Source organism: Sminthopsis crassicaudata, chromosome 3, assembly GCF_048593235.1.
Source record: "Sminthopsis crassicaudata isolate SCR6 chromosome 3, ASM4859323v1, whole genome shotgun sequence".
Lineage (NCBI taxonomy): Eukaryota > Metazoa > Chordata > Mammalia > Dasyuromorphia > Dasyuridae > Sminthopsis > Sminthopsis crassicaudata.
The window spans coordinates 579,425,442-579,451,213 of NC_133619.1; the positions used below are offsets into that span (position 1 = coordinate 579,425,442).

Here is a 25,772-nt window from a genome sequence, read left to right on the forward strand (position 1 = left end):
TCATGCAGTTTCTCAGGAGCTGAAATTATGAGGACTAACAAGCTTCCTTGGAACAAAGTGACTTTAGTGCTAAGATAACTTCCTTATAATTAGAATGTTTCACCTTCTAAACTTTAGCTCAGTTTTTCTTTAAAATGATTCATAGAGAACCTAAACTTTTGGCATCTAAGAGAGAAACTTTTGAACTTTTTCATTCAGAGGAAGAGATTTAGACCTGCTATATAGAATAAATACACAATCTCTGTCCCATTTTACTTCCCTATAGGGTAAGATGCAGTTCTATATCCAGCTAAGTGTGTCATTCCTTCTTTGACTACCTCACACACTCCAACTTCCCCTCCACTATAATAGTTCTTTCACATTTCTTTTATATTAGATAATTTATCCCATTCTATCTAACCTTTCCCTCTTTCTTCCAATGCAATCTTCTTTCTTGTTCCTTAATTTTATTTTTTTTAGACACCATCACATTATAATCATCTTACACTCACACTCCTTAACTATGTATATTTCTGATTTCCAGAATTAGAGTAATAAAGTTCTTAAGAATTATAGATATCATCTTGCCCTGTTGAAATATAAACAATTTTACCTTATAGAACATCTTATGCTTTCTCTTTTTATATTTTCTTGAGTCTTGTGTTTTTTAGATCAATTTTTTGTATTCAGCTCTATTCTTTTAATTCCCTTATTTCATTAAATATCTATTTTCCCCTTGAAAAATTATATTCTGACAGTAACACATTTTACATGTATGGGATTGCCTGTCATCTAGGGGAGGGAGTAGATGGAGGGAGGGGAAAATTTGGAAAAGTGAATACAAGGGATAATGTTATAAAAAAAATTACTCATGCATATGTACTGTCAAAAATGTATAATTATAAAATTAATTTTAAAAATATAATTAAAAAGAGAGAGAAAACAACAACAACAACAAAAAGAAAAGTTATATTCTGTTTTATTGTGTAGGTGATTCTTGGTTGTAATCCTAACTCCTCTGCCTTCTGAAATATTATATTACAGGCCCTCTTGTTCTTTAATGAAGAAACTGCTCAATCCTATGTAATCATGACTGTGGTTCCATGATATTTGAAATGTTTCTTTTACCTTCTTGCAGTATTTTCTCCTTGATGTGAGAGCTCTGAACTGTGGCTATGATGTTCCTGGGAATTTTCAGGTAGTAATTGAATGGATTCTTTTAATTTCTAATTTGCCCTCTAGCTCTGGCTCTGAGATATCAGGGCAGTTTTCTTTGATAATTTCTAGAAAGATTATATATTTTTAGGCTCTTTTTGCTTTGATTATGCTTTCAGGTAGACAATTAACTCTTAAATTGTCTCTTTTGGGTAAAGGCAAATTAATGGAGTAAAGGCAAGGATTTACTTGAGCTCTCCACCAAATCTTCCAAAATACACTTAAATAAAGACTAAACAAATTCTAGAGTGGCAGAATCTAGAAAAAAGAAATGGAACAATTTTCCAGCTCAAGACAATTTTAAAGGTCAGCAGGGAAGGTCTGAGAGTGGAGCACAGTCTAGCTCAGGCTGTACCAGAACAGTCCAGCAAACCAGAAATAGGCCTTGGGAGCTGCTGAATCATCATCAGCAGCAGCTCCTTTTGGCTCTCTCTACCCACAAATAGTAAGGAGATTGAACTAGCACTGAGGGAGGACTCTTGTTGCTTTGCCCAAACTCAGATCTTGGTCCAAGTCCTGGATGGCACTCTCACCTCCCCCTTAGGTCACAGTTGCCTTGCTATTGTCCAGCCCCAAGGCTAAGGTCTTGCTGCTGGTCAGTAATTTGTCAGCCTTATTGGTGAAATGAGGCTCTGGGGTGCTCTAAGGTGGAGCCTAGCTGTGCAGCTGGTCTAGAACTACTGGCTTGCTTGGGCAGGTCCACTGTTTGACTGCCTCCAGATTTGGAACCTCACAGACTAGGCCCCTGGGGTTCAGAGTGCCATTGCTGTTCTCCAAATGAGCTCCCCCCTACTCCAGAGAAACAAAATCTTCCTGCTGTGCTAGTAAGTTGCTTCTCTGCTCCTAAAATGGTTGTGAGGTCTTTTTCAAAATTTTTTGAAGAGAAATTTGGGAGAAATTCAGGAATTTCTGTTCTCACTCTGCCATCTTAATTACAAAGTCCCCATTTATTAATTTTAAATCATTCAGAGATAAATCTCAGAGGATTCCTGTATCTATGTTGTATAAAACTTGAGATCTAAGATGAAAAGATTCTGAGTTCCAAGCACAATAAATTTATTGACAAAATTAGCAAATGTCAATACATGGAATCTAAGACTCCTCAGAAACTGATGTGGTATTAGTGGTGTGAGAATTGAAGTGGGGAATGCTCCCTGGTCGGCACAGGTCCAATTGGAAAGAGTTTGTAAACCTGAAAATGTGAGGCAAAAGAGAATTTTACTGGCCAGAATAAGAAGCCAGCTTTGCTAGGAAGACAGGCTTCTTAGTGGCAAGGTCCTTTCAGGAAAATAACAAAGATTAACACTGAAAATAGGATATCTTCACAGGGGGGAAGAGTCCTGGCAGGTAGTTTTGCCAAGAAGAGAACTTCCTGGCAAAGCAAATCCCTGTTTCGGACTTCTGCAGAGATTTAGAGTTCAAAATTGTCTTTTATTGGTGGTATGAGGCTAGGGTTTCCATTCAAAATGGAATGAGAATCCCTCAATGTTGTCAATGTCTGCAGGCCTAGATTTCCAATTGAAAAGAGAGTACTTATCTTGGAGTTTCAAGCCACTCAATAGGACTATCAGGTCAAGATCTCCAACTGAATGAGATCACATAAGTTTGAGCTACTGGGAGTGGTCCTGGACTAATTTTCAACTCAATAGGGGGAGCAACTAGTCCCCTCCAAGATTTTCAACTGAATGAAATCATTTAGGAGCGCATTGTCTGGGAGAGATATGCTTTTCCCAGGAGAGAGCTTGAGACCCCCAATCTCCCTTCTTTTACAGATTAAAGGGGATACAGTTTCATGATTCACACCCATGAAAACTATGGATGCCCTGAGGGTTTTACAAAACTCTTTTGTAGTCAGTAAAGGGGAATGCAAAAAGGGAATAAAAGTTACAAAATCTTGAGTAACATGGAGAATATTAAAAAGTTGGGCATTTTTGAGGTTAGCAAAACAGGGAACTTAGGCTTACTACTTTTACCCAATAGAAAGTCATTTGATGGGGGCAGCTACATGGTGAAGTGGATAGAGCACCAGCCCTGAATTCAGGAGGACCCGAGTTCAAATCTGGTCTCAGACACTTAACACTTCCTAGCTGTGTGACCCTGGGCAAGTCACTTAACCCCAGCCTCCGGAAAAAAAAATAAAAAGAAAGAAAGAAAGTCATTTGATAAAGCCTGATGATTTATTAAAGGCTCAAGTCAGAGCTGTTCTTAATGATTGATTCAAAAACCATGCCCTTAAATGTATATTTAAGGTGTTTTTGTTTTTGTTTTTGTTTTCTTTAAGTTAATGGGGATAATTCTGAGATGCAATGTGATACTTTAGGACTTGGTCTTGGTGTTTGTATTAAATTCTAAGGCCTTGATTTAACTCTTTCCTTGTATCATGATTTCCTTTTAGGTGTATTGTGCTAAGTGAAGCTTCATAAATAACTCTTCCTTTCAAAAACTGGGAGGGAATGGAGTTACAGCTTACATTTAAAACTTATTCCAAAATCACATTTTCCAGTTATCCTCTTAGATCCTTGAAAGATTTTGTCATTTATGGATCACTCATCAATTCAAAGTCCTTCAATTGTTCTAAGTAGTTTAATCAGTAGTGCCATTGAATTTGTATAGGCCTGAAAGGAAACTATTGTCACTGATAATGAGTTAATTTTCCTGTTTCTAGGGAAAGATCTTTGGTTGCCTAAATTACAACAAAGACTCTACCAGGCTGAACTACCTGTTCAACGAGTTGTCCCTTATTTAAAATAGCATCTAATGCTTTGAACACAACAATCCTTTTACAATTTTGTTCTTGTGCCAACCTGGCAGCCCAGTTTCCTTAGTTGGCATTGCTGTGCAGATATATCAGTTAAACAATAATTTTTCTTAGTACAATAAACAAGAGGATGGTGAACCTTAACAAGCAACATCTCCACAAACTTGGCAATTCAAGAGTATAACAAAATGTGGCTGTTTGACAGTCCATCTGTGGAGTTCCCAGTGACAAAGCATAGGAAATTGGAAAAAACAGAGGCATATTTACCTTGATTCTTAAAAGGAAGAAGTTTCCAAAGCAGGAAACAAATACGAACAGAATGACATGGTTAAAAATGAATCATTCTTCTATAATCCAACTCTGTATTCATGCTCCTGATTATTACTTCTTTGAGCTTACATCTTTCTGAGACTAAATTAGATACCTTGTTTGATCATAATCCATTGTAGCAGTTAAGATCTCTAGGGTAACTCACAATTAACTGGGAGAAAAGGCATACTCATTGAGAGGCAAGATCTAAAACTATGTGATTTTGTATAGCTACCTGGATAAGTGAATTTACATCATTTTGGAGGCCAGAAATAGCTGCCTTTCATGAATTTGGTATGTCATAAATGGTCTCAGTGACATTACAAGTATTTTGGACCAGCTTTTCAATTTCAAGGAAAAGGTTTTTAGTTGTTTCCTCCACTGCTATAACTCCTATGGAAAGAAAGAAGGGACCAAAGTAATTTCATATCACTATTATAGGATTAGGAACATTCCATTTTTGATGACTTTGCTCCCCCACAGTCTTAAATTCCTAATAGAACTTTTTCCAACCAAATTTACAGAGTGATTGAAAACTTCAACTGAAGGAAGAAGCTGGTGAATTCCACATCTTACCACTTTAAAGGGAGGATTTGTAATGCCGGAGAAACTGAGCAAGATAGAGATTAAAGAACAATTTAATAATTTTTTTAATGGAGAGATTTACTGGGACCAAATGGATCCATGGTTTGGTCCCAGGCCTGAATGAGACTATCATCTCAAATAATCCAGAAGCGAATGTCAGATACAAGATTCTTTTACTGGGTAACAAGAACAATGACATAAAGGGGGAGGTATCTGGATTGGGATGACCTAATGGGGGGAGGCACCCAGGATGACATAATGGGAGATACAGGAGAGGCTCCTGATAGTCTAATGATGTCTAAAATGGATAAAGACCTTTATCTCATCAAATATTAAGAGGGAATGATTATAGCCTAAAGTCTAAGATATAAGACCTTTATTCTATCAAATATTAAGGGGGAATGGTTATAACCTGAGGCAGAGCAACTGAATAGGACAATTAGGGAAACTGGGTCAGAACATTAAAAGGGAACTGTGGCACAACAAATTGAATAAATTCTGGGATATTGTCATCATAAAGAAAAAGATGTCCCAGAGTGATTAATCTCTAAGAAATAATTGAATCAATTTAGAATTATTATACTACTTTGCAAGGGGGCATACAAAGGAGTCACTAGCAAGTAAGTGATAGTAGGAAATGATAGTTTCTACAATTCTGCACCTTTCCTAAACTATAGTTATTCTAAAGTCTCTTTGACTGGTTGATACAATCAATAGTTAAACTGGGATAAAGGTAGCCAAAAAAAAAAAAAAAAGACCTTTAGACTTATTGAGAATGATGGTTCTCCTTTGTTTTAATAGATATCCTCAGGACTGTATTGAGTAAATGTGATGTTCTGTGGCATTATTCAACATAGTGAAATGATAATAATATAGCAATTAACAAGAGCAAAAATATAATAGGGTTCAGCAAGATTGAGAGACATTCATAACATAATTTTCTCCTGGGTTAAGTTGATCTGTTAAGTAATTGTTTTATTTATAGTAGCATGAATTGGGAATTCCTTGATGCATATAAAGGCACTCCCAGCATCCATGATGTCCAATTATATTGAGGTTGTGTAGAACCCGTCATACTTCACCATGAAGTCTAGTTATGAGATGTATATTTCCCCAGTTCTTAAGAGAAGAGGACTTTCCAGAAACAGTCACAGGTAATAGAAACATTAATAGGGAAGAATTGGTGGTATAAGTCCTTTTAAATTCATAGGTGTTCTTTTCATGCCACTCAGAACAATGGTTATGAAAGTAATGACAAATTTCTGGTAGGGATTGATTGAAAAATAATAAGAATTCTAGCATCTCTTGGATTAATTGAGCCCAACCCAGCAGATCACCTAATCCTTTTGCATAATCTATCATAAAAGCAAAAAAGAATTTCATTCTCTCCTTTCATTGTCTCTTGGAATTTATTGCAGTTGTCAGGATGTAAGATACAAGTTTCTACTCCTTTAGGTAATGAATATCTGTAAATACTTGGTGTACTCCACAGAAGGTGGGAGTTACAATAGAGATCTTGTAAAGGCCAGTTAGAAAGAGCACCTGGACCCACAAGAGCTGCTTCTCCAGCTGAATTTATTTTTATTGCCCTCTATGAGTGATCCTTTCTCCAAGGGAGAAAGAAGAGTTTTCATTAAATCATAGTAGTAACATCTCCTGAAGCAATTATAGTCCCTAAATATGGCTTAAAATTGAGTAATGACAATTGCAGATTCCTCATTGAATTTAAGATTCAATTATTAAGATTCAGTAATTAAAAAGCTGATAAGTTCTTTTTTTTTTTTTTTAAGTCAAGTTATTTTATACTGACTAGAAGGTTGGATGACAAAGTCAAAAATCTAAAAATATTTTGGTAGTTTAAATCAGTGGTGTAAAACTCAAATGAAAATGGGAGCCACTAAGTCAAATGTATATTGACTTAGAAAAGCACAAATTAATATTATCTGTTTTATTGCATTTTACTTTATTTTATCAATTATTTTCCAATTACATTTTAGTTTGATTTGTACTACACTTAGTAGTATTGTAGTTTGAATGCAGTTATGGGCAGTGTCAGAAGGCACATGTGAAGTTATGTCAAACACATTTCCATAAAAGTCTTGTTTTTTGGGGTTTTTTAAATTAATTTTATAATTATAGTTTTTTGACATTACATATGCATGGGTAATTTTTTTTACAGCATTATCCCTTGTACTCACTTCTTTTCCGAATTTTCCCCTCCCTCCCTCCACCCCTTCCCCTAGATGACAGGCAATCCCATAAAGTCTTGTTTTGAAAGAAAACACAGATTCCCCCTTCCAAAAAAAATTGCTCAAGAAAAATGAAGTATATAAAAAAGTATGCTTCAATATATATATTCAGATATAATCAGTTCTTTCTCTGGGTACGTATAGCATTTTTCATCATAAATCCTTCAGAGTTGTTGTGGATCACTATGTTGCTGAGAATAGCAAAGACATTCACAGCTAATAATCCCACAATATTGCTATTACTTTGTAAACAGTACATTTCATTTTGATGGCATGTTTCCTTGTCACTCCCAGTTGAACTGACAGATTTCCTTGGATTCATGATCTCAATAACTTTTCTAGAGGAACTCCAGTAAAAATGATGTTAATATTTCCTGTAATTTTACCTATTATTTTAGCATTAAGATTTGTTTTCTAATAATTAGAGCTGTCTTTGTACTACAGTTTTTCTTATTTGTTACCAATCGGAAACAGAATTGATATGTATTGTCCACAGAATCAAAGATCAGATTCAAAGCCTGATTATTAAGTTTCTTGTGTAGGCAGCTCAGGGATGCTCCTATTTGTAAGAGAAGTAATTTTTCTTTAAAAAAAAAAACCTTTTTGCTTAGAGTAAGTTCTGTTCCTCTATTTGTGGGAAAAGTTGCACAACAAAGATTCTTCCAGCTGCTTGAAACCTTGTGCTATCTGCTATACTACTTTTTCAGTCAGAGTCTATCATTCAGGAAAAACTACCAAAAAATATAAACATAAACTGCATGCAGTAAACACACTGCATATATATCAATAGAGTCAGTCTCCATTAATTAAAAGATTTCAAAGTCTGTCCTCTAAGACTCTAGCACAACTCAAATGTGAAAAATGAAAACAAAACAATAAAACAAAAAAAGATTAACATCTCTCTGATATCTAGAGATTCAGATCTTTGAGACACCAATGTCTTTACCTATAACAAAGCTTCTTGCACCTGTAAGATAATTATTTTGTCCTGTAGCTAGGATCCTTTTGTATATATATAAAAAAATCATATTATCTATAACAGAGAGTATTCTATATCCAGAACAGAATTATCATATTTGTATAGTGGCTCTCTAATTTGTAGATTAGATTCTCCTTCAACATGTCACTCTAATTTCTAAAACATTCTAATTTGCAGAATTTTCCAGTAAACTAGAATCCTCTATACTGTTTTTATGATTGTACCTATCAGAAAGCTGATCATGAAATATAGACAGTAAGCACAACAAATCAAAAAATAAAAACATAGATAAAATCTTTACACAATGGAAGTTGAATTTGATTCAGTAGTTTGAAAAGTAGAACTACTGCTTTTGTTGACTGGTAGCCAGGAAAGTAGAATTTAACTGAGTGGCAGGCAGAACTCACTATGAAAGTTTTAAGCAGTTAATAATATAATAGTAATTCTAATTTTCCCCCAGCATTTCCTTTCCAAGGGGTCCCATGATTCAACTAAATCCCCTGGCCCTTGCCTTCTACTTAGCCTATTATGGGCCAGAACTCTGAACTTAAAACAAGGATTCTTACAAGGTACTAAGTGGAATTGATGAGACAATGGTTATCTAGTTTAGAATGCTGTTTAATAGTTCTCTAAGTTCAGTATGATTGATTTAATCTTACAACAAATAATGGTTTCCTAGTGATATAATGATTGGTTTATGCTCAGTGTAGAGCATGTAAGCTAGGTGCCTCTGCTAGGTTCATTCAGAGAGAGTACAGAAGACAAATTGCTGGAAACTGGAGCACAAGCCCTTGGACTCAGATTCATTTATCCCATCTCACACACCATGGTGGCAGTCTCGCCTCCTGCATTTCTCAACTGAGACCAAGGCTGGTCTGAAAGGCTGTCCAGAAAGCTGTGCAGCATCAGGAAGGAGATAATAAAGAATCTGGACTTAAAAAAAAAAAAAAAAAGAAAGAAACAGAAACATTAAGACACTTCTCCAAAAACAAAAGAAAGGGGGAGCCACAGGTAACCCTAAAGAACTTCTAAATTTAGCTCTCTATACCTTTAATTTTTTTTAATTTTTGATGAAGATGCACTAGCTCGGGCAGACAGGTTTTAAAACCCGCTGGAAGGGCAGTGTCCAGTGTGAGCAGTTCCACTATCTTTAAATAATCGCCAGGTGATGTGGAGAGATCCAGAAAGTGGTGAATGGAAGGGACTAGATAGATTTACTGCTTGGGGGAGAGGGTTTACTTGTATCTCTACAGATGGAAAAGGAATCAGATGGGTGCCAATGAGTCATATTCACCTTGTCCATCAGGGAGAGACAGAAAAAGAGAAAAACATTGAAACAAAGGTGAAGATCTAAGAAACATCTGACACTGAAAGAGCATGGTTGATAATGAGACTGTTGAAGAACTTCAGAACCAGCAGGAATCACTGGATTCCCTGAAATGAAAAATTGTTGATGAGACTATTGCAGGATTTCAAAACTTGCAGGAATCATTGGATTCCCTACACATGTGAAGTAATGGACAATAGATTGGTTTTGAACTATTTCTAGGACTTATGGACATGTATAATTCCTCATGTTGATTCATGTTATTTGTCACATCACTACTAGCCTGTATTACTATGTGCTTATGGAATTTATGAAATTATGTATGTGTAATACTGCCAAAATGTAATGTTCTTTGTTCGATTTTCTTGGGGTGTCTGGGGGCAGCCTTCTTTTCAGTTCAGTAATCACCACAAGAACAGCCAGATTCTTTATTATCTCCTTCCTGATGCTGGGCAGAAAATGGAGAAACTAAGGAGGAGAGCCTGCCACCAAGGTTGTGTAAGATAGAATGAATGAATCTGAATCCAAGGACTTATGTTCCAGACCTCAGTCTGCTTGTCTTCTGTAGCTCTCTCTCTCTGAATGAAGCTAGCTGAGACTCCTAGCTTACATAGTCTACACTAAGTATAAACCAATCATTATATCACTAGGAAACCATTATTTGTTGTAAGATTAAATAAATCATACTGACCCATGCTAAACTAGATAACCATTGTCTCATCAATTCCACTTAGTACCTTGTAAGAATCCTTGTTTCAGGTTCAGAGTTCTGGCCCATAACACAGGCCAAGTGGAACTTGCTGCCTTGGGAGCTCAGTTAAAGATCTAGTCTTCCCTCATCTTGTAGATTTAAATGAAACCTAGGAAATCCTGTCAGTGAATTTCACTAATTTACCACATTAAATTTAAATTCAAATATACAAGGCATGAGGTGGTATAACTGACAATGTTGAACTTCCAGTCAAGACCATCAAATCTATCTTCATACACTATCTGTGTGATTGTAAGTCATTTTACTTCAGTTTCTTTAACTATAAAACAGAGATAATAATAGCACTTACCACTCAGGGTTGTTATAAGGATAAAATGAAATAATATTTGTGAAGTACTCTGCAAAACTTAAAATGTACATAAATGCTATTAATTATTTTGTACAGGTTACACATGTATCTAAGCATTAATAATATATCACCCATTTGAAATGTGCTTTGAATATAATTTATTGCTGCACAAATCATATGACATTTTGATGTGGCTTAGAAGAGCAATTTCTAATTCCAAATAATGTGATTTAGGAGAGAAATTCCTGATTCAAAATAATGTGTTTGGGGTTTAAGCATCAAATGTGGGGTTCAGTCATGTGAAGAATTCATAAGTCATTCTCTCTCTTTTTTTAAAATGACAATAGCTTTTTTGTTTTTCAAAATACATGCAAAGATAGTTTTCAACATTCACCGCTAGACAGCAAGTAATCCAATATAGTTAAAACATATACAATTCCTCTAAACATATTTCCACATTTATCATACTGCACAAGAAAAACCAGATCAAAAAGAAAAAATAACAAGAACAACAAAAAAGGTAAAAATACTGTGTTGTGATCCACATTCAGTCCCTATAGTCCTCTCTCTGGATACAGATGGCTCTCTTTATCATAAGTCTATTGGAAAAGGCCTGAATCACCTCATTGTTGAAAAGAGCCAAGTCCATCACAGTTGATTATCACATAATCTTGCTTTGCTCTGCACAATGTTCTCTTGGTTCTATTTACTTCACCCAATGTCACTCCATGCAAATCTCTCCAGGCCTTTCTGAAATCAGCCTGATAATTGTTTCTTACAGAAATATTTCATTACATTCATACACTACCACCTATCCAATTACTCCCCAACCAATGGGCATCCACCCAGCCTCTGACCCCCAGCCACCACAAAAAGGTCCTCCACAAATATCTTTGCACATTTGAGTCCCCCTTCCTCTTTTATGATCTCCCTGGGATACAGACTCAGCAGAGACACTGGATCAAAAGGCTTGCACAGTTCCATAACCTCCCTACATACAGCTCCAAACCACTCTCCAGAATGGTCAGACTAGTTCACAACTCCACCAACAATGCACCAGTGCCTTCGCCCTCCCTCATCCGCTCCAACACTTATCACCATCTTTCCCTGTCATCTCAGCCAGTCCAAGAGGTCCAAAGTGGCACTTCAGAGTTGTCCCAATTTGCACTTCTACACGATAGCCATTCTCTTTGGCAAAAGGTAGGTTTATTTAGGAGAAGTTACAGACAAAATGGATATAATAGACACCCGCAATGTTAAGTATGAAATATGGTTGGAAAAATATATAGTTAGCAAGGAAAGGGGTTTTACCAATGAATAATGGCAAAGGCAAGTTCCTCAGAGGAACTAACAATTAACTAAGAAAAAGGGAACACTCCATGAGGCTAAAATATCCCCTTAACTAGCAGGTTAAATTGCCAAAGAGATTTAGCACCCTACAAGAGACAGTTAGCCTTCAGAAGATAAAAGAATAGAGACATGGTGGGGGAGGATAGGAGAAACACAATGAGGGAAGAGTGTTATAGTGGACTGAACCAAAAGGGGTTCAGCAAAGATGGTGTGAGCCATGGACAGATTTATAGGGGAAATTCAACCTCAGGGTTATGACATAACCGATTTCTGAGAGGACATAGCAAGGGGGAACCACTGGTGACCTCCACTGAGGGTGGGACTGTGAGGCTAAACTGATCCCCATCTCTACTCCTCCCTGCCTGCCTCAGGGAGCAATTCCATCAATACTTCATTCTTTCTGTGCCAACCACACCTAGTTACTGAGGGTCCTTGACTTTTCTGCAGTCTTTAACACTATTGATTACCCTCTTCTCTTTGATATTCTCTTGTCTTTAGATTTTTGTGACTTTGCTTTCTCTTAATCATTCTACTTAATCATTCCTTCTAGGTGTACTTTGCAGGATATCATTTGTTCAATGCTCACTAACTGAGGTTGGGGTGGGGCTGGCATGAAAGGCTCTATTCTGGGCCTCCTTTGCTTCTGCCTCTATGCAATTTTACTTGTTGAGTTCATCAACTGCCAAGGTTTCAATGTTCATATCTATGCAAATGACTCTCAGATCTACTTATCAAGCCTTAACATCTTTCTTGACCTCCATTTTCAAAACTCCAACTATCTCAATAACAAACAGTAAATACAAACAGAAAATACTTAACATTTGTATAGTACTTATGATGTATGAGGCCCTGAAGGAAGTGCTTTGTAATTATATCTTTTGATCCTCACAACAACCCTGGGAGGTAGTACTATTATTATCTTTATTTTACTGAGGGGAAATTGAAGCAAACAGAGATTAAATGACTTTCTCAGATTCAAACAGCTAGTCAGTATCTGAAGCTAGATTGAATGAATGAAAAACATTTTAAGTTCTTCCTTAAAAAAAAAAAAAATCAACAAATTTAAAAGTAGATTCATTATTTTTCTCACCAAACTCTCCCATTTTCCAGATTGCATTGTTATTTTCAGAGGGCACCACCATCTTCCCGTTCACCTAGATTGGCAACAGACTTCTCTGTCATCCTCTGCTCATTCTCTGTCACTTTCAATATCCAAGTTTTCTCATTTCTACCTGTGGAATATTTCTCATATACTCACCCTTCTTTCCTTTGCCCTCATCTCTACACATCTGAACTATTGAAATAGCCAACTCTTTAGTCTTCCTGTCCCAAGTCTTCCTCAATTCATCCTTCACTCAGGGAGCAAATTGATCTTCCTAAAACAAAGGTAGAACCAAATTCACCTCGTTCTAGCCCATCCAACCTGATTTAATAAAACTCCAGGGATTCTCTTTACCTCTGAAATAAAATATAAATCCTGTTTGGCTTTAAAATCTCTCATAATCTGGCCCTTTCTTGCTTTTCTAGTCTTCTTATACCTTACCTCACATATTCTATAATCTAGGGATATTGGCATTTTTGCTATTCTTTTCACAAGACACTCTATCTCTAAACCCCTGGGCTTTTTAACTGGCTGTCCTAGAAAGTTCTTCCTCCTCATCTCTATCTCCTGGTTATTCTGACTTTTCTATAATACCTTGACTTCCTAGAGACTTATAAGATTGAAGTTCAAATATAGCTTCAGGTGCTTACTGACTTTAGGACCCTAGGCAAATCATTTAACTTCTACTTCAGTTTTCTCAACTACAAAATGAGGATAATAATGGTACTTTCTTCCCAGGATTGCAGAGAGGTTCAAATAACATAATATTTCTAAAGTACTTAGCACTGGTATATAGTAGGTGCTTAATAAATGCTTGTTTCCCTTCTTTCCAGCCTCAGCTAAAGACCTACTTTCTGCAAGAAGGCTGTTGAAGTCTTTAATCTTCACCTTTTCTCTGAAATTACCCCAATTTATTGTATATACACACACATATACATATATATGTATCTTGTTTATACATACTTCTTTGCATTCTGATTCTCCTATTAGAGGTGAGCTCTTTTAATTTCAATTTTGCCTTTGGTAATTTTTTTCAAGGGATTGCAAAAGGTTTGGGCCCAAGGGAAGGATGTAATCTAGGGCTTAAAACAGAACATTTGCATAAGATCCTCTTCATTAGTAGAAGGAATAATTATCCAACATACCATGACTGTATGAAGAACAGAGTTGGCAAAGCTTGCATGAGAAGAGATGTTTTTCCTGGCTTCCAGATTTAAACATTCTCTACCTTCAAAGGGCTTTCATTCTACTAAAATATTCTTACCTCTTTCATTGCCAGCCTTTGTCACAGTAAACAGAACTTTTAGTCATGGTAGTTGGCAAAATTGGTGAGCTCATCAGCTGCCATGGTTTCAATTTTCATACCTATGCAAATGACTCTCAGATCTACTTACCATCCATGGTGGTTTGGTCCAGTCTTCTGCTCATATGACAGGGAGCTTGAGTCTCACTAGCACTTTGGTCTCTGCTTCCTATACCTTGAAAACTGTTATCTTTGTTGTTTTATGGGAATCCAGGTTATTAAGTCATTTTCAGTTATGTCTGAATCTTTGTGACTTCATTTGGGGTTTTCTTAGCAAAGATATTGGAGTACTTTACCATTTCCTTTTCCAATTAATTTTACAGATGAGAAACTAAGACAAATAAAATTAAAAGACTTGCCCAAGGTCATATAGCTAGTGCCGAAGGCGAAATTTCAGCCCAAGAAGATGAATCTTCCTGATTCCAGGTACCGTGCTCTCTTAACTTTGACACCTAGTTTCTCCTAGGAATTTTTTTTTTTTTTTTTAGAATTTTTTTCCCACAGTATATATGCATGAGTAATTTTTTAAATAATATTATCCCTTGTATTCATTTTTCCAAATTATCCCCCCCCTCTTTCTACTCCCTCCCCTTGATGACAGGCAATCCATACATTTTACATGTGTTACAATATAACCCAGATACAATATATGTGTGTAAATACTTTTCTTGTTGCACATTAAATATTAGATTCCGAAGGTATAAGTAACCTGGGTAGATAGACAGTAGTGCTAACAATTTACATTCACTTCCCAGTGTTCCTTCTCTGGGTGTAGTTATTTCTGTCCATCATTGATCAACTGGAAGTGAGTTGGATCTTCTTGATGTTGAAGATTTCCACTTCCATCAGAATACATCTTCATACAACATTGAAGTGTACAGCGATCTTCTGGTTCTGCTCATTTCACTCAGCATCAGTGGATGTAAGTCTCTCCAGGCCTCTCTGTATTCCTCCTGCTGGTCATTTCTTACAGAACAATAATATTCCATAATCTTCATATACCATAATTTACCCAACCATTCTCCAATTGATGGACATCCATTCATCTTCCATTTTCTAGCCACTACAAAAAGAGCTGCCACAAACATTTTGGCACATACAGGTCCCTTTCCATCTCCTAGGAATCTTAAGAAGGTGGGTGATTAATTCTAAGCGACAAGCTTAGTCACAAGACAGACAATTTCAGTTCACCTGCAACAGGTCTCCATTGTCTGCTCCCTGCATTTGCAAGGAAAGGCGATTCAATTATTGTTCTATAAGAAATGATCAGCAGGATGATTTTAGAAAAGCCTGGAGAGATTGATATGAACTGATACTAAGTGAAGTGAGCAGAACCAATAGAACATGTATGTGGTCACACAGCTAGGAAGTATCTGAGATCAGATTTGAAATTATGGCCTTAAACACTTAGTGCTTCTTAGCTGTGTAACCCTGGGCAAGTCATTTGACCCCAATTGCCTCACCAAAAAAAAAAAAAGAAGAAGAAGAAACAACACAGGCATCTAGTCCTTTGGTGGTTTCACTCACTTTACAACTTAGCTCTTGTCCAAATGAATTTTTCCAATATAAATAGTTAGTTTCCACTTTGAAAAATAGAATAAAAAATGTGCAATTCTTTCTTGGTTTTTTCATTAGCTCCAAGCCCCCATTCAGAGACAGTGTTAGGATTATCTCTCTGTCTTCTCTCTATGATGGTCCTCTCCTCCTTTAACTTAATTGCTTCCTTCCAATGATATTCCCAATAAATATTTTCCATACTAGAAATTATTAGTGTTAAGAAGGACAAAGGTAAAAAAAAAAAAAAATCCTCTTTCCTTATGGCTTGGGGGGAAAAAAGCTTCATGCTTCTTTGAAGCTATTTAATTGGGGAAAGAAGATATAGGATCATCACATTGGGATCTTCAGTTGGGAATGGGGTAGGGACAGGATGTAGAGGAGAGTCAGTAATACAACTTTTGTCCAAATACCTAGCAGCTCCACTCGCAGAGAACTGGTCTCATTCTCAAGAACTCATTCTAAAGAGATGGCTGGGCATTAATGCATTTTACAGTTTACACTTCTTTGTCTGGCCCCTTTGTTGTTATTAGGTCTGTGAAAAGATCTACACCTCCATATTCACGTATAAGTAAATGTAAAATTATACAAATATTAGGAAGAAACAAGGTCATTTAAAGGAAGAAGCACTAGACTTCAGGTAGGAACCTTTGGGCTAAGGTTTTATGGAAGGCAGGAATTTTCTAAAGGTAAGAAAGTGGTAAAGAAATAGTACTTCCAAGTGTGAAGTAACTACACAGAGTCACAGAGATGAAAAATGTAATGTTGTTTAAGGGAAGCAGCAAACAATTTAGTATGACTGGAATATAAAACCAATGCTCAATAAATCTGGAAAAGTGGTTTGGAGATAGATTGTGAAGTTCTTCACAACTCTAAAAACATTTGCTTCTGAAAACAAGTCTCTTCCCAGTGTCTTACTAATCTGTTCCCCTCTCTCAGAATTTTCAGAGTTCTACTCAGCTTTCCAAAGAAATAAGACCTGTGGTAAGCACCAGATAGACAATGAATACAAAATAATACAAAGGGTTATGATAGGCTGAAACATTGTACCCACAATGACTTGGGCACAAGGGCAGTACAAAAGATATTAGCAATAACATGTGTGCCTAGAAAAGAAAGTGGATTGACTATGGCAATAGTAAGAGATGGATTGTCAACTGCAAATTTATTAAGAGATCCAAAGGAAGAGCTCCAATACATAGAATAGATGCTTTTGGGGGAAGATTTATAGAAAGACATGGAGTAGGAGGTGGGGAAAATTACTTATGATAAGGAATCACAAATAGACTGTGATATATACTCATTGCTGAGATCACAGATCTGTGAAAATAGCAAATGAGTGAAATAATGGGTGAAAAGTGGAGTAAATGAATGAAAAAATAGTGATTTGGTGAGTGATGGAATGAGTCACTAAGTAATTGAATGAGTGACTTAATGAATCAAACAGAGATAGAATCATGGAATGAGTAATAAATGCTTATGGAATTGAATTAAATAAGTGTACATTTTTCTTCTTTCTTCACTCTAGGTTACTCAATCTCTGTATAAAGAGACCTTTGTACTTCTTCCCTATCCCCAGATGCTTTGTCTCTCAGTCATATCTGGCTTCACTATTGGAATAATCCCCCCAAAATTTGACTTGTCTTTGTGGCCAGTCTCATTCTAAGGTTAAAAGTCAGGAGCTCCTTCCTGATATATTCTGCATCCACACAGTGAAAAGTCCTCAGCTGGAACCACATTATGTAAATTGTATGTAAAACAATGCAAACATGTGAGGTCCTACTGGGAAAAAGGCACTATTTCTTTAAGAACTAGGGCTCTAAGCAAATGGAAGATCATTGAAGAAGCTGACACTGATAGGGAAGAAATAGTTCACTGTAAGAAAACACATTGGTCTGGTATTTGAAGTCTCCAAGGTTTGATCTCAACCTTCTAACATCTTTTCCTACTTCAAACTGAATTGGATCCCTTATCCTCTTCCAACAATAGGATAATTTACTCTTCCAAACTTTACTTAAGCTATTCCTTAACCTGGAATACTTACTGAATCTCTCCATATTTTCATTTTTTCCTATTTTAATTTTAATTTTATTATTAATTATTAAATTAATTTAATTTAAATTTTAATATTTTTATATTTAATCCTATTTGTCCATTAGACTAATATCAAGTGGTACCTCTTTCAGAAAATCTCCTTATCTCTTCTCACAACTCTAAAGAGCCTTAAAGTCTGAATTCCTCATTGGCCCTGCACACATATAAGCTGGTATTATTGTTCTAAATATGGTATTTCCTGTCTCTAGCTAGATATCAACAATCACAAGTTGGAATCTTTTCTCAACTTGCTCCCTCCTACCCAGTGTTGCCAAGCAAAGGGATTATCAGACAGGAGGGAACTAATCAGTAAATATTTGAAGAGGTGGAGCTAGATTTGGCCTTTGGAAAGGGAAAAGGCATTATCTTTAATTGGGAAAAAGGAAAGCAGATTATGAGGAATGACACAGGAAGGAAACTTCCTGTGGTAGCCAGGGGACCTTGGGGATTCAGGAGAAAGCTGTATGAGTCTGAGTTTCTTCCTTTTTAATCTATGGCCTAGTCCCAAAAGACAGACTGATTTACATGAGGAGCAGCAGGAAGACTTATATTTCTAAGAGCACTTGGAGGAAATTAAGGTCTAAAAGAACTAGAAAGATAAGAATGGGAATAGGTTGTAAAGAGCTTTAAAAGCCAACAGAAGATCTTATGTTGGGATTTGAAGGTGATAGGAAGCCAGCGGAGTTCATTGAATAAGAGGGTGATATAGTCAGATATACATTTGAGGAAGATCACTTTGAAGATTTAAGAGAACGAGACCAACAAGCAGGTTATTGCAGTAGTACAGATTTGAGGTGATAACGGCTTATATCAGGGTTGTGGCAATTTTAAAGAGATGAAGAGATGTCATAAAAATGGAAATAATAGGTGTTGGCAAATGATTGGATATAGGAGGTTGTGAGGACTCAAGAATGATATCTAGGTTATGAACTTCAGTGACTGAGGATGATGGTCCCGTCAACAGTAATAGAGAAGTTAGAAAGAAGGGAATATCTGATGAAAAAGATAATTAATTTAGTTTTGGATATCTTAAATCTTAAGATGTCTGCAAGATATCCATTTCAAGACGTCCAATAAGCATTTGGAATACAAGCCTAGAGGTCAGAAGAGAGGTTAGCACTTGAAAAACAGATCTGGTTAAGATGACAGGAAAAGATAATGAATTTTGGAGGGCATGTGGGAAAACTGGAACATTTATACATTGGTGGTGGAGTTGTGAACTGATCCAACCATCCTGGAGAACAAAATGAAACTATGCCCAAAGGGTTATCAAACTGTGCATACTCTTTGATCCAGCAGTGTCTCTATTGGGCCTGTATCCCAAAAAGATCATAAAAAAGGGAAAAAGATTTATATGTGCAAAAATATTAGTAGCAGCTCTTTTGGTAGTATCAAGAAACTGGAAAGTGACTGGATGCCCATCAGTTGGAGAGTGGTTGAATAAATTATGACATACGAATGCTATGGAATATTATTGTTCTGCAAGAAATGATCAACAGAATGATTAGAAAGGCCTGGAGAGACTTACATGAACTGATGCTGAGTGAAGTGAGTAGAACCAGGAGAATATTATATACAACAACAGCAAGATTATATGATGATCAATTCTGATTGACATGGCTCTTTTCAATAACAAGGTGACTGTTCCAATGGTCTTATGATGAAGAGAGAGGACTGTGGGGATTGAGTGTGGATCACAACATAGTATTTTCACCTTTTTTTATTGTTGTTTGCTTGCATTTTGTTTTCTTCCTCAGTTTTTTCCTTTTTGATCAGATTTTTCTTGTGCACCATGATAATTATGGAAATATTTATAGAAAAATTGCAGGTGTTTTAACATATTGGGTTACTTGTCATCCAGGGGAGAGGGTCAGGGGAGGGGAAGAAAAAGCAATTTGGAACACAAGATTTTGCAAAGGTGAATGCTGAAAAATGATCTATGTATGTTTTAAAAATACAAAGCTTTAATTTAAAAAAAAAAAAAAGAAAAATAAATTTGAGAATCATCTGCATGGATAATCTGCATAGTTCATCTACTCATTGGGAGCTTATGTTGATATATGGGGGGCAGATTTTGATCTAAACTTAATTGCTTTGAGAAATCAGAACAGTTTTGTTAACTAGTTAAATTGAGGTAAGGCATACATGATCTGATGCTGAGTGAAATGAGCCAGGACCAGGAGATCGTTGTATAGTTCAACAACAATACTGTATGATGATCAATGCTGATGGATGTGGCCGTTTTCAACAATGAGATGAACCAAATCAGTTCCAATAATAAACTGAACCAGCTACACCCAGCAAAAGAACTCTGGGAGATGACTATGAACCACTACATAGAATTTCCAATCCCTCTAATTTTGTCTGCCTGCATTTTGGATTTCCTTCACAGGCTAATTGTACACTATTTCAAAGTCTGATTCTTTTTGGACAGCAAAACAACTATTTGGTCATGTATACATATGTTGTATTTAATTTATACTCTAACATATTTAACATGTATTGGTCAACCTGCCATCTGGGGAGGGGGAAGGAGGGGAAAAATTAGAAAAAAAAAAAAGGTTTGGCAATTGTCAATGTTGTAAAATTACCCATGCATATATCTGGTAAATAAAAACTATTTTTAAAAATTGAGGTAAGGAAAATGTAGTTAATTCTATTGAAAACATATCATCTGGCCCTGGTGATTAATATTGAAGAGAACATACTAAAGTGGGAACTTAAGTCAGTAGCATCAGAAAGACACTTCTGGCCCCTTGTGGGTATATATGCTAGGACCCTTAAGGGGAAAGGTAGTTGTTCTCCAGGGATTCCTGCACATTTAGTTTGGAAGAGTAAATACCAGAGACATATTAGGTATAAAATAAAGGCAGAAATATTCTCTGAGGTTCCTTCCAGTTTTAATATTCTGTAAGGCTCTGACTCTTAGTATTTAGCAAAAGGAAAAGTTCTAAAGATTAAATTGAGGTGATTATATATAGGGTCTTCCATGTTCCTGTCCGATCTTCCCTTGGTTAGTGTAAGTTTAAGATAAAAGGCAAGAGTAGTTGGGGGAAGGGGAAAGAGCAGGCAACTTCCCAGTTACTGTTAAAGTCTATGGGCTAACAAATTATTTACAAATTTTTCCTGGCCTCACACAGGTCCCTGGCTTCTGCAACATTGCACAAAGGGAAAAAGAACTCCAGAAAACAAAAATCCAGTCTGCTTCCTGGGGGCTGATCTGAGCTAGCAGGGTTGCCCCCATTCACTTTCTTCCATTTGCATCTCCTCTGACCACCAATCTGGCTTTCCCTAGCAATCAATCAATACACATTATTGAGAAATTAGACAGGAATTTAAAAGTAATATAAAACATGTGTGTTGAATGTCAGATGAGATTGTAGACAAGCTGAACTAGGGGACAAAAGCTCTAGATTCTACTCTTAGCTCTACTATGGATTCACTGCTCAATATGAGGAAGAATTGGGAATAGTAAAGTAATCCCAGTTTGATCTACCTCAAGGGACAGAGAATTCTGTTATTAGAGTACACAAATAGGTTTTTTAAAATTGTTTTTGTTGTTTTTCTATTGGAAGTATACTAGCAGTTCTAAAATTCTGTCTATGAACTTGGACAAGTAGCCACCTCCTATCCCCAGACTTTCCCCAGAGTTTCCTCACCTGCAAATGATTTTTTAAGAGGTTTAGCTCTCTTATTCCTATTATGTTAAGGGGACAGAAGAAGCAGAGACAGATTTAAGTTCAATAATAAGAATTTTATATCAAACAAGTATATAATAATTACAATAATTTATAACAATTTTATAACAAAAAAAGTAACGACAAATCAGAATTTTTTATCAATCTTTATAACCATCAGACTCATCTTATAATGTAACAAATTGCTTCAGAAAGAAATAAACTCCCTGTTTTATTGAAGGTATCTAAGCAAATGTTGGGTGACATTTCCCCCCATCAGGAAGGATGCAGATGCAGATGACATTCTTTGACCTAAGATGTTGAATTAGATGCCACCTGAGGTTGTTTTCTGACTTTGAAGTTCTGTGATTCTATTCAGAGAATCAGAGAAAGAAATTAAGGATCAGAGTAATAGGAAGTACCAAAGTATGAAGAGATGAATGGATGCCGGTTTTGATGAGTCCACAAAGAGGACTAGAGCATGAAGCAATAGTCCAAGAAAAGAGACACAAGATCATGGAGGAAAGGATACAACAAATGAAGCTAAAGGGAGGAACTAAAGAAAAACCTCTCTGACATCACAACTTCAAAGAATTTCAATTTATATACCATTTGCTATATCTATCCTTATCTAATCTTGTGCTTGATATAAAAATGTTTTAAAATTATCAGATTCTTTAAAAATGAGCCAATAATTTTACTCTTTACCAGTACCAGTACAATTTATGCTTAAAATCTTTAATCCAATTTTAAACATAACTACTAAAACTTAAAACTCAAAAACTAAAACTCAAGCTTAAATTTTCATGATAAATAAATTTTGAAGCAATCATATAGATGTGTATATAATTTTTTGATAAAATAATATCATTCTATTGCTTTCTCAAAATGTCTATTATTATATTTACTTATCTTGTCTAATCATTCCCCTCTTAGGAGCATATTATTCCTATGTTATCATTTGAACACAAATATTGGTGAAAATTTCAAGGTGTTTTTGTATCCTATTATAGTAACTCAGATGTTCCAGTATCAACCTATTATTTGGAGATTTATTGCTGTATTTACAAAATTTCTTGATTATATCAATTTGTTATAGAAGGAAAAAGAGAGATATAGTTATAATAATGTCATATTTTTCAACAGAGAGAAAAATTCCCTTAGCTCTGTTTAATTCCAGGCAGGAGTCGTATTTAATAGCCAATCATCTAGTCACAGAGTTTTAAAAGCAAGGTGCAGGATTAACCAGGTGGGAATTTCCTTTTTTTAAAAAAGAAAAATAGCATGTTGGGGAAATAGAGTCAGGGGGATCCTACCTACACCATGTCCAAAGTCATCCCCAAAAGGGATGTCTACCTTTAGCAGTTCCATACTGTAGCACAGGCCATTTTTTTACCACAGCTTGAAGTTTGAGTATTTTTCCTGATATTTCCCTAATAGTTAACACGTCATTAATCCTTTATTTATAAATAAAAACTACCACTGGGGTTTCAGACATGAAACATTGTGTTGAAGCCAGATCTTTAAGCTACCTTATATACTTTCATAATAGCCAAAATTTTCAAATGAAAATTTGCTGTTACAGTAAATATTATTACTTCATTAAATATTTAATGATTTTCAAATATCTGGTAAGCAGATGTAGAGTAGTACTCCAAAGCTTATCAAGAATTTCATGAGGAAGTGATTTCCTGGAATTACCCCCAAAGTCACAGGAGTTCTCTCCTGAAGTGATTAATTACCAAACTCCTTAATGATTAACCTCAAAAACTCCAGAATTTGCTAAAGTGGTTTTTTAGCAGTTCTACAAACTCTGCTTATTTGACATTTTTTTCTAATTTCAGCATGCCAAAAGTGAAATGATAAGAAAAAGTATCTTACAAGGTTTATTTTTGGTTTTGTTTTTGTTTTTTTTTATAACCTATTCTCTAGCAGAAAGCCTAAAGTGAAGCTAGTCCTGCTTACTGGGACAATTGCTTCAGTTATGAAAGTTCATTAATCTTTTTCAGTGTTCCTCTGGCTATAGCCCTTTTACTACTTTTTTCTCACTGGCTGCATTTTAAGTCTTTCAAGGTAACAGAATCTAGCTCACAACACAAACATGACGGACATTGTGCCTTTTTCAAAGACAAGGACACAGAAAAAATAACAAGACAAATACAAACAGCAAAGTGTTCAAATCATATTTTACCTGGTTGATTTGGGCCATCCAGAGATATGAGGACAGGGGATGGGGTGAAGGGAAGAGAAACCAGACGTATGCACAGACTAGAGATACCCAAAGAGGCCAAAGTACAGAGGTGCACCTGTAGACCTGGGGGCTTAGGAATGGGGGTGGGGAGGCAGGTAAAAGCTTCCTGGCCTGGGAGGTCAAGTCAAACAGAGAAGGCAAGGAAAATAGGTTAGGGATACACTTGGTGTATGCACAAAAAACCAGAGATATCCATAGGCTATCCTTACTTAAACCAGGTCAAGGGAGCAAAGGACTGGAGTTTTCTTCACAAAGAAAGGAGAACTTAATTAAGGGTGATCCCAGAGGATTTGAGCAGAAAGGGATGGTTCACTAGATGAGGGGAAATTGAACTCTGGAGAAATCTCCACTACTGCCTGTCCTAAAACCCACTGATAAGTGAAAGTCCACTTGGCCCTGTTCTATGTCAAATCCCACTTCTGACACCAATTAATGTCAACTGACCCGAAAGTGGCTTCTAATCCGAGAATGGCCAGAGCTAAACAGCAGGCTAGAGACAAGAAAGTCGGGAATCAAATTTATTTAATTTCATTGTAAGGGAAATGCTTGCAAGTGGAAGTTGTCCTGAGAAGGAAGGTTTTAACATGTTAGGGCAAAGGCAGGACTTTAGATACCTAAAAAGCCAGGAGTGGATTGGACCCTGCATTCTTAGGTCTTGAGTAGTAGTGGCTTAAGCATGGGCAATGTAGGTATTTCTCAGTCCTGAGGAATAGTCTCCAAGTTGATTGTCCCACAGAGGGGTACAGAATCTCCTTGGTTTAGTTCATTTGGCAGTACAAGAAATTGTGATTGTGAACATCACATCCTCACATGTGATGGATGGCTCTCAGATTCCTTGAAAATAGTGGGGGGAAGGTTCCAAAATTAGGATTAAAATTATAAATCCCTCAGTTAGTACCTGACACTGAACAAAGCAATAAACCTTGACAGAGAGATCATCCAGTGTAAGAAACAAAATATCTTACCAAGAACTCCACTGACTCACTGATGAATGCAGGAAAGATTTATTTTACATTTTTGCAATAATGGATGCCTAGGTAAGGCACATCTTTAAAAATCCAAAGGCTTTAATTTCCTATCCTGAACCATAAGTCCCTCCCCTGATTCCCCATTAATTAGATGTTACAGAAATTACAAAACATGAATCTCTACCCCTCATTACATAGTCAGTCCCTGTCCCCAAGGAGCTTCCATTCTTTTGGGAGAAGATAAACTCTACCCTTAACTATTCCTTGATATCTTTTGGGTTTCAGTTTTCTAATTTAAGTTTCATTTTTCCAATTTAATTTTCATAATTGTGGAAAACAAATGCTCATTCACTGAGATTGTTATTCACAACAGATGGTTATACCAAGCTCAGGGCATAGTCTGCACAGGATGTCTCCAAAATATTTTAACAAAACCAATCTTGGCCTTAGGTGAGATTCCCTCTCTCATTACTTCTCTGATTTCACTTTCCTTATGTGGAGAAATCAATGAATTGAGAAAGCTAAAATTTAAGATCTTTTCCAGTGGTGATATGATATAATTCTTGAGTCATTTCCTTTCTCTAGATATGTTTCTTTCACTGTCAAATAAAAGATGAGAAAGAGATGGCAAGGTAAAAGTTTGTATTAAAAAACAAAAAGCATAAAAATTCATTGTAAGTCAACAATATGGTATGGCCGATGGAGAGTTAATACAATCTTTGAAAAATTAGGATAGGCAGATAATCTACAATGAGGGAGGTGATAACCCTGCTCTATGACGAGCTGGTATGTTGTGTTCAATTTGGGATTTAACATTTTAGTAAAGATATTGATAAGCTGGATTACTTTCAGAGTTGTTATTTGTCCTTTGTTCTCCAAGGAGACCATGACATCAGGGAGTCCAAGTGAATTGGATTTTAGTGAAAAAGGGCTGTACAAGGTCACCTGCCTCACTTTCCCCTCCAGAGTCATGTCTGGTCATTGGACCCATGGATATTCAGAGTAAGGTGA

General features: G+C 36.2%; 1 protein-coding gene across 1 annotated transcript in view; it reads right to left on the reverse strand.

Annotated features, from left to right (window-relative positions):
- LOC141563598 (folate receptor alpha-like) overlaps nucleotides 1–23,804 on the reverse strand; it is a 49,795-nt gene extending 25,991 nt beyond the window's left edge. The window contains exon 1 of the mRNA XM_074304920.1: nucleotides 23,734–23,804. Coding sequence (XP_074161021.1) covers nucleotides 23,734–23,751 — 18 coding nt within the window. The 5' untranslated portion in view covers nucleotides 23,752–23,804. The remainder of the gene's footprint in view (nucleotides 1–23,733) is intronic.
- Nucleotides 23,805–25,772: the final 1,968 nt, after the last annotated feature.